Here is a 12454-nt window from a genome sequence, read left to right on the forward strand (position 1 = left end):
CGGAGGCATCCGCCTAGTGCCCGAAATAGATCCCAGCACAGGAGGAGTCGGAGAATGCACAATCGCCGAGATAACCAGAGCCTTGGCCAACAAAGCCTTCAGAGAGCCCGTCGTCCAGCGGCTCCTCGTCTAACACACCACGTCACCGCGGCTCAGCAAAGGCCATGCCGTGAGCAAGGGGACAGCCCTGGCTGAATCGCTCCCTCCCGTTCCTTGGCAGGGCGCCCAGAAGGGCTTTCCAGTGTGGCTGTCTGAACAGCGACCCGGCAGCGCCGGGCGCTTTGTCTCCAAGGACTCCAGGGCAGAGGCATTCGGTACAAATCAGGAGACGGCTCTTCCAGCCGTCAGCCCTGCAAACAGCCTGGGATCTGAGCGCCAAGCCGCGCTGTGCCTGCAGCGCTCATCATCCCCAAGAACAGAGGTCTGCCGTGCCGCAGCCCCTGCCTCAGGGTCCCGCGCAGCCCCGTGCCCGTGCCCGGGTTTGCCCTGGTGTAGCCAGTCAGGACTTGACTCTGCCGGCAATGCGCAAGAAGGAATGGCTCCAGCTCATCCCCCCAGGGCCGCGCTTCCTCCCCTCCCCGCCTTGCGCTCAGGTGACCCAGGTGGAAAGGACGACAAAAGACACCAGGCAGGGGAGACTGAGGGCCCCAGGGCGGGTTAACAGGGCTGGCAGGTGGGGAAAACATTTCACTTTATAAGCTGAGCGAGTCGGATCTGACACCCCTGAGGGCAAGGTGACCATGGCAGCCCGTTCTTAGAGCCCCGTTCCGGAGCACAACAGCCTTCCAGAGCGTGGGAGGGAGGCTCTCTGGGCTCTGGCAGGTCTGCAAGCTCTGAGCCGAACTCCTCCGACAGGCTCGTTTTCACCCCTGCTGCCCGAGCCAGGAGCCGGCTTCCTCCGCAGGAGCCGCAGGCACGTCAGGACCCCGGTCACACGCCGTCCCGTGGCGAGAGGCAGCAGACGTCCGTGTGCGTTCGAAATGACCGAGCACAACCCCAGCCCTCTCTAGGAGCCGGGTCAGAACCCAAGAGCCACCCCAAGAGAACGAGACCCGCTCCAGCGCAGAAACCTCCCCCGCCCCGGCACCCAACCCCTCCCCACCTTGCAGGCGAGCCCCTGGCATCAGGCCCCAAGGAGCCACGCCCAGGCCCATGGAGGGCACACAGCCCAGAGGGGAGATCCCCTCCACTGCCAGCGCGCCCCTCGGAGCGGCCCGTGAGAGCTGAGCTCAGCCGCCAGGGAGAGAGCAAAGGGCTGCATGGCCCAGCCTGGATGGCCGTGGGTGCCAGGCCAGCACAGAGGGTGGGCGCTGCGTGCCCCCATGACAGCCAGGCAGCTGCAGCGCTCAGCATGTGCCGAGCTTTCGGGCCGGTCAGCCAGCAGCCGGGGCAGGTTGCCACAAGCCAGCCGGTTACTGCTCCCCTGCAGGGTTTGCACGGGAACAGGATCGTGGCCCCTTGGCAGCTCAGGTCCTCGGTCGCTGCTGTGACAACCAGCTGCCGTGGAGAGGAGCGAGGCCCTGGGGGCAGGGAGGGCAGATGGGCCCCTAAGAACAGAAATCCAGGGCCAGATTCAGAGCAGCAGTGCAGGGAGGGGGGCAGTCCCCACCCGCCCCAGCTGTGCAATCCGCTCTGGCCACGCCCCTTTCCCAGCCAGCCACGCCCACCTTTGAGGCCACGCCTCTCCCCGCAGGCCCCAGGCCACATCCCCACGCTCCCCTCTCAGCTGGGGGTCGGAGCAGGGCTCCCGGCGGCAGCTGGCAGGGCCCCTTGTACCCTCCCACACTACCCGTGGGGCTTATGGGGCTCGCAGGCCCCTCTGGGAGACCCAGCCCAGGCCCTTTGCCGGGTGCGGAGGCGGCAGGGCCTGACGTGCGCCGGGCGGGGGCTGGGGAGGGCTGGGTATTTGCCTGTGCGCTTGCTGATGGCTTCCACCAGGCTGGACGGGAAATAGCCCACGCGGTCATTGCCGGTCCGGTTGTCATGGATACAGCCCTTCCACCTGCCGTCCGCATGCTGCTCCAGAACCTGCACGACAGAAAGGCCCGGAGAGGGGGGCGCTGGCTGGCGGGACGGGGCACGGCCGAGGGGACGGGAACCGCAGGCGAGAGCCAGCCGGCAGGAGAGGAGCAACGTCCTGCTGCCAGCTCCTGCCAGCGAGGGCTGGGACCCCGGGCGGGCGGCTGGTGATCCACTGCAGCCAGCTCGGCGGCAAGGGGGCAGGGGCACTGGGGCAGGGACTGTAGGGAACAGCCCAGCGCCGACCAGATGCTGGGGGGGCAGGGACCGTAGGGAACGGCCCGGCGCTGGCAGGGGGGGGCAGGGACCGTAGGGAACGGCCCGGCGCTGGCGGGGGGGCAGGACTAGAGGGGCAGGCAGATGGGGCAGCCCATGTCCATCTCGGACCAGGCACGACTTTGAAAGTGGCCAAAAACGCGTAAGGGGCTGAACCCCGTGACTGCCGGCTCAGATGCGGGGGACGAGTCTCCTGCCAGCCCACGGGCTCGGGTGGCAGCCCCGTCCCCCCCATTGCTTGTGTGCCAGCGGCTGCCCAGGCAGCTTGGTGCCAGCGGAGGACTCCTGCCTTGGGGCGCTAAGGGGCAGTAGGCTCCTCCCTGCCCGTGAGCAGAGGGGGCCGAGGGGCAGGCTGCTGGAGGGAGAGGACTTGGGTCCCGGGGGCCGGAGCCCAGCCCTGGCCTGGCCCGCCGCTGCCAGCACTGCAAGCAACTCACGGTGATGACGTCCCCGGCTTTCACATTCAGGCTGGTCAGGTCGTAGTTGTTGCAATAATCTTTAACGGCCCTGACCTGCAGCGCCGCCGAGGCATCTGCCGAGAGAGCAGGAGGGCAGCGTCGGAGAGAAAGCCCCACAAAGTAACCTGCCTCTCCCGCCCCCCAGCAAGAGCTCTGGGCTCCCTGGCGAGGAACAGGGGGCAGGAGGTCTCTGTAGCTGGAGCAGCGACGAGAGAGCACCCGCTGCTCCAGCAATGAGCCGCGCCAGCCAGAACCTGAATGCAGCGCTAGACCGTACTATCCTGTTCCGCCACCAGGAGGCGCCATGTGTAGCCGGAGCTCAGCCAGGCCCGGCAGAGCGTTACAGGATGAGCACCGGGGGTGTCCGAGCGAGATCTGTGCCCTGTCCACACCTGGTACCGGGCCCCTGCCAGGGAGCCCACAGCCCTTTGCAGAATCAGAACCAAGTCCCCCGCCACTGACTGGCAGCCACCTCTGGGGCAAAACGTGGCGGCTGTTTAACACCAGTCCCCCTGAAGGGCTGAGGACGTGACTGCCCCGGAGAGGGAGCTAGGCCGGGTACCAGGGCTAACGGCTCTGCACGTGCGCCCCAAGGAGAAAATGCTCCAAGCAGCTCTTGAGTTGATGCACTTGACCTTCGTAGGTGGGTCAGAGTCCAAGCCCAATCCCGTCAGCTGGCTGGGAGCTCCCTGCGTGCAGCTGGGGTGGAGCATGAGGGGCCGCGGCGTGAGCCCAGGACTCGCCCCCCACACAGGCCAGAACTCACCTCCCACCCCAGGGTGACAGAGCAGCTCAGAGCGGCTGGGAGTCACTGCCCTGGCCCTGGCAACAGCAGGGCGGGCAGGGACTCTGCTCCCGTCAGCACAAATGGCAGCCCGCAGAGCGCCAGCTCCCCCATCAGCGCCAGCTCCCCCATGCTGCTGGGATGTGAGGGGACCCCGGGCATCCCCAGCACCCGCCCATGGAGGGAACCCCCCCGTACCCCGCAGCATCTGCTTGATCTCCTTGCTGGCTTGGGTGGCGGTGAACTGGTGGACGATGTCCAGCGCCGTCTGGCTGTACGTGTTCCGGATGTGGGCGTTGATCCCGCTCTGAAATACAGAGACACACTGAGGGGAGGGGTGCTCAGGGCTGGCCACGGAGGTGCCCCCCGCCAGCCACGGCAGCCACACCCAGCTTGCAGGCAGCTCAGGGGCGCCACAGTGACTCCAGCTGGAACAGACTCCCACGGGCTATTGGCCTTGTGAGCCCCCCCACAGGCCAGCACCACCCAGCCAGCTGCATTGTGGGAGCTCAGTGGAGATCTGGGCCCGGGATTGGGCGAGGACTGGCCAGTGCCCACTGCATGGGCAGCATATGCACTGCGGGAACCAGCGTGAAACCCACAGGGTGATTGGGGCAGGCTGGTTATTGGGGGATCGGGGGGACACAAGGCCAGTGGGAGCCAGACCCTCCCTCCCCTGCAGTCCAGGGTGAGTCCGTGCCCACTCCTGGCTCTGCCCATGGGGGAGGAGAGCCCAGGAGGGCCCCACTTCTGCAGGGATGCCCCCCGGACATGACAGAGGCCGAGTGGGTTTGCACACTGGACTCTCTCTCTCTCAGCCCCCCTCCTTCCCATTCACTTCCTCCCACTCCCCCATCTCAGCGGCTCCCCACTGCAGTGCATCAGGCAGAAGCAGAGCCCCCCAGTCCAGAGGGAAACCCCCTTCCTCGGCACTGGACTGGAACCGAGACCCAGCCAGCTCCCCGGACCTGAGCCCGGACTGCAGCGTTCAGAGTCGGGACAGGGGGCACAGCTGCCTCGCTGGCTGGGTAACTGGGGCAGGGGCTGAGCAAACACGACACCCAGCCCTGGCACAGCCACGGCGCCCTGGGGCCGAGCTGCCAGTCACCTGCCTCCCCCGAACAAACGCCCCCAGGAGGGTGAGCTCCAGGAATGACGCTGCAGCGCCACTCGCATTGCCCAGCGCCCCAAGGACATAGGGGGCAGCTCATTTCACAGCCCCCTTGCAAGCCAGGCCAAGAGCCCCCTGCACTTGGGGGCCCCCCAATGCCCTGATCCTGCCCTGGGAGAGCTGCCAATGGGGAACAGACCAAGCCCTGCTCCAGCGCCAGCCCTGCTACCCCAGGACAGGAGAGCTCCCCCGGCTAGTTCAGCAGTTCCCCTCCCCGCCCCCCTACACACGCAGCATGACGCAGGGGCCCTTACGTCCAGCAGGAGGCGCACCACGTCCGTCTTGCCACACAGGGCTGCCTCGTGCAGGGCCGTGCCCGCCTTGGTTTGCCGGTTGATGTCAATGCCAGCCTGCAGCAGGAGCCTGCCAGGAGCACGTCAAACGGGTTAGCGACGCGGGCCAGGGGGAAGAACGGGGGCAGGCGGGTGCAAGCTCCCCACATGCAGCTGTGCCGGTGCCCCTCACTCCCGACCCGCAGCCCCCTGCCAGCCCAGCCCAGCCCTGGGCTCGCCCCCGCAACAGCTTTACCGGTGCCCCTCACTCCCGACCCGCAGCCCCCTGCCAGCCCAGCCCAGCCCTGCCCCCAGCTCTGGGGCTGCCCCTCACTCCCGACCCGCAGCCCCCCGCCAGCCCAGCCCTGGCCTAGCCCCCGCAACAGCTTTACCGGTGCCCCTCACTCCCGACCCGCAGCCCCCTGCCAGCCCAGCCCAGCCCTGCCCCCAGCTCTGGAGCTGCCCCTCAATCCCGACCCGCAGATCCAGGGCAGAGGCTGCTGCTTGTGCCAGATTCTGTGGCGATTTCGTCCCGCACCCCAGCACCTCTCGGGGGGGGGGGTCCCTAGAGCCCGAGGTGCCGAAGCAGGAGACTTGCTGCGCTCGTCCCATTGGTGCCCACGATGGGCGGGACCCAGCTCGGAGGGACACAGCCCCCGCCCCACCCAGATTCTAATGCAACAACGACTAAAATCCAAAGGCCCCTCCCCTGGGCTCTGTCCCCCCCACTCGGCACCCCCGCCAGCCGGCTGGGAGATACCCCGCAGCCCCCCCACCCACAGACACCCCGGGGATTGACGAGCGTGTGACTCCAGCCCTCCCCCTCCACGCTGCAGGGCCCGGGGCAGCAAAGGGCAGGGGCTGGGGGTGAACAGAGAGGCAGCTGCCTCCATCCCGGCCACGTCTGCAGCAGCTGGGAGCACACCTGGCTGCGGTCACGGCACTGCCGCAAGCCAGTGCTGCAGGCGGGTGGCTGCGAGGTGCAGCGCCCAGGGGCTGGGGGAGGGGGTCCTGTCTCAGCTGCACTGCCCAGCACCACATGCCTGAGCCACCTGGGCAGAGCAGCACCCACTGCCGGATCCCACCCGGGCACCACCCCACAGGACTCTGCCGACTGCCTGGCCCTGCAGCCTGGCCATGAACTATCACCAAGGAGGGGCAATGCTGAGCCACGGGGCCAACGCGCAGCGGGCAGCCAGACTCAGGGCACGGCCCTGCGCTCAGTGGGAGCAGAGCACGCTCAGAACATCACAGGAGTGGGCCCACAATGCCAGTTCTCCCAGATTGGGTCCCTTTTCCCCTTCCTCTGAGGCCCGGGCAGGCCAGCACCACACACACACACACACACTTCCTGGGGCCGTGAGCCGTGCCAGCGCTGCGATGGGCGGGCACCCGCCCCCAGCCCTCGGACCAGCCTGGCTCCCTGCACGTGCTCAGAGTCTCGTCTGCTGCCAGACGCTGGGATCCTCGCCCTGGTCTGTTCGCTCCCTCGGAAGCACCTGGCACAAGACAGGACACGTTGCTGGCAGGCCCATCAGTCTGACCCTGTGCAGCCGCTCGTTCGTTCCGACGGCAGAAATCCACGTGTGCTGCGTCCGGCCCCTCCTGCCTGGGAACCGGGAGACAGACTCCAACCTGGCTCGTGCAGCACGAATATCGTGCCCAGTCCTGGGGGCCACGTTTTAAAGGGGGCGAAGAACGACGGGAGAGCCACAAAAGTGCTTCAAGTGCTGGAGAAAACAGCCGAGAGAGACTGAAAGGGCTCGGCCTGTCCAGCTTGGGAAACCCAGACTGAGTGTCTAGGCCGGGCCCTTGGTGGGGAGGTGCTCGGGGGTGCTAAGGGGCTCTGGGACCCAGCGGAGATGGGAAGAACAAGCGCCAGTGCCTGGACGCTGAGCCAGACAAATTCCAGCTAGAAATGAGGCACAAATTGTTACCGGGCAGGGTGGAACGAGCTGCCCAGGGACGTGGTGGATTGTCCATCCCACGAAGGCTTCAGATTGAGCCTGGGAGTCAAACCCGAACTCTTGGACTCGGTGCTGGGGTAACTGGTGACGTTTTCTGACCCGGGCAAGGTTCAGACGATGCTTCTTTCCAGCCTTCAACTCTATGCTCCAGCCCCTGTCACTTCTCTCCACCTCACCAAGAACCCCACGGGTGGCCCAGAGGCTAGAATTCGGTGGCAGGACCTCGTCCCGGCTATGCCGTCAGCCCAGCACGACTCTCTGAGCTCCGGGGAGAGTTGGCGAAGACGCCAGGGAGTGAAACCCATTGTTCGTCCCTTGGAGAATGCGCCGAGCTAGCCAGGAACCCCTGAGCTCCAGCCACCCTCGGGCTGGTGGCTTTAGCAGAGGATGCTAGAGAAACGTACATGGAATCCATGCTCGATTTGCTGGAGAGACAAGAACACCCAGCGCGGGAAGCGGAGCAGCCTCGCTGCAGTGAGTGAGACGCAGGAAGCAAAGGGCCAGAGAGCTCTGCCAGCTCTGCCGGTGGAGCGATGGAAGGGACTGGCAGGGAGGAAGGGAGTTATTTACCCCTTCCCTTAACACATGAACCAGGGGACACCCATGAAATGAACAGGCAGCGGGTTTAAGACCCACAGAAGGAAGTGCTTCTTCACACAACGCACCGTCAGCCGGTGGCACTTCCTGACGGGATGCTGTGAAGGCCAAAAGTATAACTGAGTTGAAACAGTAATTAGACACGTTCATGGAGAATAGGTCCATCAATGGCTATTAGCCAAGACGGTCCAGGACACAACCCCACGCTCCGGGTGTCGCTAAACCTGCCAGAAGCTGGGAATGGGCGACAGGGGCTGGATCACTTGATGATTCCCTGATCTGTTCATCCCCTCTGGGGCACCTGGCACTGGCCGCTGTTGGAAGACAGGGCGCTGGGCTGGATGGGCCATTGGTCTGACCCAGTGTGGCCACCTGTATGCAGCAGCCCAGAGGAGAAGGTCCCTGGGACAGCGTGTACCAGACCTGCCCCGCTGAGCAGTAACTTGACGAGCAGCCCCGAGGGCGTATGCTCCAGGGTTTGGTGACCAGCGCAGCGCCCCGGGCCGAACCTCTCTGTGCGGCGGAACACAGGCCTGGGACAGCTCCACCCTAGAACAGGGAGTTACCATGGGGGGAGGCACTGACTCAACTCCACCAGCAGCCCTGGGGGGCACTGCTTTCCAAAGTGCCGTGTCGCCGCCAGGGGAGCCAGACGGGCCAGTGGTGGAGTGGAGGTGGGACACAGCTGCCTCCCTTAGGTCTCAGCCCACCCCCGACTCTCAGCGGGGTCAGACCTGCTGAGGTACCTGGGCTGTGTCTCCCCTGGGCTGCCTAGGAGTGGGGTGCTTAGTGCCTTTGCAGAGCCCATGCACCAGGCTGCACCAAAGCACCGACAGGATACGATGCCAGGGGCTGCTGCTGGCGCCCCTGGGCCGCCCCTGCAGGGACTCAGGACATCTCCCCTGCCCATGGCCTGGTTGGACCAGCTCCCCCCCAGACCTGCACCCATGTGCCACAGACACTGCCCTTTTCCCTCCAACCCGCCCCCACCCCCCGGCTCAGCCCGCCTGCCCCGGCAGGCAGCAGGCTGCACACAGCCCCCAGGTACCGGAGTCAGGGCTCCACCCAGTGACTGGCAAGGGGCACAGGTTTGCTGGAGTGGGTTATTTTCAGTGAGCTGCCCACCCCATGGAGCTGGTGAGCACCAGGCCGCGCTGCCTGCGATCTCTGCAGAGTCGGCGAAGGAAGAGGGGACGGCCAGGCCTTGGCGTGAAAGAAACTCTCCCCAGAGGACGCTGACAGCTGCTCGCCCTCCCCCAGCCCCGGCCTGGCATGCCTGAGCTGCACTGCACCTCCGCAGGCTAATGCCGTCCGGAGACGCCCAGCAGGGTGGGGAGCTCGGCATTACCACTGCTGAGGTCAGGAGTCAGATCCAGCAGGACAGCTGCTGCCAGGCTCAGAGATTAGCCCCGCGGAGACCTAAACCCTGATGAGAGGGCGCCAAGCCACGGGCAATTTGCTAAGTGACTCCAGCAGCCAGGAGAGGCCTTGCCCCGCTCTGCTGCCCCAGGGGGGTGCTGGGCATCCGGGACGCATCCCCCAGCCCCTCCTCACGCTACCACCTCCACTGCAACGCCGCAGCTTCTCCAGCAGGTGGCACCAGTTCAATGAGAAACCTGCACCCACGAGCCCTTGGAGCCTTTCTGCCAGTCCCTGAATTGCACTAAATAACAAAGCCCCCACAGGCCAGACACACAGGGGTTAAATGACCCTCTAGAGACTCCTGCCAACCACCACCACTCGCTGCAGAATGTAACCCCTCCTGCCCCTCCACTGAGCATCCTGGGTGGGGCAGCTGCTACCAACCCTCCAGTCCCTTCCCAGGGCACTGTCAGGGAGACAATCACACAGCCCCTTCCCCAAACCCCAGACACTCTTCCTGCATCACCGAAAGGCAGCCAGCTCTGGGGTGGAACGCGACAGCTGTTTAATGGCACACTAACATATGGGGACAGAAGGGAGGGATGGTACTGCACAGGCATGTAAGGAACCCAAGTGCCCAAGCTGCTAGCACGGACCCTCGCGGTGAGTCGCCAGTGAGCTCGATCCACGAGCCCCGCAGCCGGGATCATGTGTTTTGGGGCTTTGGACTCTGAACCAGCTGGGTCTGGGCAGGGCCTGGGGCTAACCCCTTGTCTGCAGAAACTGCCATGGGATTGCTCACAACCCTCCCTGCTGCTCTACCGCCACTGGGCCCTTGTGGTACATCACAGCCAGCCGCACCTCGCAGCCAGCGGCAGCCTCCCCAATCACAGAATCTCAGGGCTGGAAGGGACCTCAGGAGGTATCTAGTCCAACCCCCTGCTCAAAGCAGGACCAAGCCCCAGACAGATTTTTGCCCCAGATCCCTAAGTGACCCCCTCAAGGACTGAATTCCCAACCCTGCGTTTAGCAGGCCAATGCTCAGACCACTGAGCTCTCCCTCCCCCCAGAAGCTGCCTGGCAGCCAGGATCCCCGGACTAGGACCCAGACAGGCAGCGCCCTCCTGCCAGCCAGCCAGGGCGCTGCAGCAGGCACGCTCGTGACAGCCCCCCTGTGCTGTGACCCCCGGGGCAGGCTGGGCCCCAGCAGTGACCAGAGCACTGAGCTCAGCAGGGGAGGCCACGCAGCGACGCAGCCCCTGGCACTAGGAGGGGCCCGGCCTTGGGGGCGCGGCTGCCTGCAACAGCCCAGCTTGGGGGCCCCACAGTCACGGACCTTGTCTCCAGCCACTGCGGCCAAGGCAAAGTGAGCATCGTCCAGGCTCTTGCCTGCCGCTGCCTGCCGGGGTGGGCGGCTCGTACGCCATTCGCCTGCGCACACGCCCGGCGCCTGAAATCTGCCAGAGGAGGGGTGCCAAAGGGACCGGAGGGGGCAGTACACCCCAGGACGGGGAGCCCAGGGCACCACAACCAACCACCACCAGCCCCATCAGAGCAGGGACTAGCCGGGGCCGGAGAGTGGAGTCACCAGCTGCCAAGGGGGCGTCTCTCTCCAGCAAACCCTCCCCCGGGCGGGGCTGGCGCTCACCTGATGATGTCGATGTGCCCGTTCTTGGCGGCCAGGTGCAGGGGGCTGGTGCCGTTGGGGTCGGTGGCGTCTCCCGGCTTGGGCTCCAGCAGGGCTGTGCACATATTGCTGCTCAGGAGCAGCTGGACCACCTGGGGCACCAGAGGCGGAAGGGACACGGCTGGAGACAGCTCAGCTCCACCGGAGACGCAGATCCCAGCCCGAGCGAGAGCGGGACACGGCCCAGCTACACAGTGCAGAGAGCACGGGCCGGGCCACCCACCCCGGCACCAGACCCAGCCGCGGACCCCTGGGGTACGGAGACGCCTTGAACCGGACCCCTGGGCAGGGCACGCTCTGGACCGCAGGCCAGGGCAGCCGTTTACGGTGTGGTCCAGGGCCGGGGCTGCTGACCACAGACAGGCCGGCGTTTTTCAGCGGGCCGGAGAACGTTCTGCCCTGGCCAGGAGAGCATCAAACTACCCCCCGTTTCTTCTGAGCCCCTGGGGCCGTTTGCCAGGCGGCCTGGCCCACCGCCCCCAACCGAACGCTGCCCCTGCCAGGGGAGCAGACCCACAGCCTGTAGCCAGCCTGCCCTGTGGCTCCTGGGCACTGGTCTGGGATGCCCTGAGCTCCACCCTGCCTTCGGGAGCAATTCACCTCCCCCCGCTCTCTGCTCCGAATGGCAGGCTGGGCTCTGGGGGCGTCCCAGCCCCCGGCTCCCTGTGCCCCCCGCCCCAGGTGCTACATGCTGGGTGCAGGAATGCAAGGGAGTATTTTCCCAGTCTCAGCCAATGTGGAGCAGGAGGGAGAGCGGATCCTGCCCTCCGTCTCCCTAGTGTGACCAGGGCAGCCGGGGAGTGAATCCAGATTCCCCCCGCTGGAAGTGAGAGCAGGATCCCGGGAGTGGAGTGGGATCCTGGGCAGAGGCAGGGCGAAGCCCCCCATGCACACGTAGCCCCCGCCATGCCCAGGGAGAGGGTTGCCAGGCCAGCTGAGGCCTGCAGCAGGTTCCACTGGTGCTGCTGACTGCGTCGTCGAAAGGGGGTTCAGGCGTCTGGATGGACTTACCCCGACCCGGCCAAACTCACACGCCAAGTCCAGGGGCGTCTTCCCGCAAATGTCCACGATGCACGGATTGGACTGGTGCTGGAGCAGCATCTCCGACTGCGGGGCGGACAGAGAGGGCAGAGCTCAGCACGACACCCCATGGAGCTGGCACAGCACACGGAGCCCGGCCCACCCCTCGGAGCAGGGGCATCAGGGCAGCGTCAGCCAGAGCAGGAACCCATCCAGAGTACGTGGCACCATCCCGGGCTGCCAGCTGGAGACTGCAGTCTGACACTGGCTCAGCCGGTGCCCCTCAATCCCTGCCCGCTGCCCCCTGCTGGCCCACCCCTGGGCCCCACACAGCTCTGCCAGTGCCCCTCAATCCCGACCCGCAGCCCCAGTCTCGCCCCCCACAGCTCTGCCAGTGCCCCTCAATCCCGACCCGCAGCCCCCTGCTAGCCCAGACTTTTTGAAATGCCAGTTATGCCAAACCGAAGGGTGATTCTGTGATAGGGAGAAATGTCCCACCAGGACGAGAACGAGACCTACCAAGCTCCCTGATGGGTGACCAGCCGCCATACACATGGCCAGGCCTCCAGCCCCAGCTGCTATCCCAGCTCAGCCTTCAGTCCCCTGCCCTCTGGCGGGGGCACACACAGCGCGCCAGCCAGCCAGCCAGTGCCCACTGCCCATGTGAACAGGCAGATCCAGGAGCCTGGGCAGGGCTCCGAATGCCCAAGGGAAGAAAGCCGGCTCGGGGCGGGCGGCTGAGCACATGGGCCTGGCCAGCCCCCGGGTGCAGGGTCCCCTCCCAAGATGCTCCCCATCCTCCCACGCCCTCCAGCCTCTCCCATGCTGCGGAGCCGCTGCT

The 12454-nt window shown here is 66.0% G+C and overlaps 1 protein-coding gene across 3 annotated transcripts in view; it reads right to left on the minus strand.

Annotated features, from left to right (window-relative positions):
- The window catches only part of CASKIN1 (CASK interacting protein 1), a 150484-nt gene that overhangs the window by 31674 nt on the left and 106356 nt on the right, over positions 1–12454 (minus strand). For all 3 annotated transcript variants that reach the window (XM_039492015.1, XM_039492014.1, XM_039492016.1), the window contains exons 5-10: positions 11605–11700; positions 10555–10685; positions 4963–5071; positions 3736–3844; positions 2733–2827; positions 1911–2028 (exon numbers count right to left, since the gene is read on the minus strand). In XM_039492015.1, coding sequence (XP_039347949.1) covers positions 1911–2028; positions 2733–2827; positions 3736–3844; positions 4963–5071; positions 10555–10685; positions 11605–11700 — 658 coding nt within the window. The remainder of the gene's footprint in view (positions 1–1910; positions 2029–2732; positions 2828–3735; positions 3845–4962; positions 5072–10554; positions 10686–11604; positions 11701–12454) is intronic.

This window comes from Mauremys reevesii, linkage group 10 (assembly GCF_016161935.1).
Source record: "Mauremys reevesii isolate NIE-2019 linkage group 10, ASM1616193v1, whole genome shotgun sequence".
Classification (NCBI taxonomy): domain Eukaryota; kingdom Metazoa; phylum Chordata; order Testudines; family Geoemydidae; genus Mauremys; species Mauremys reevesii.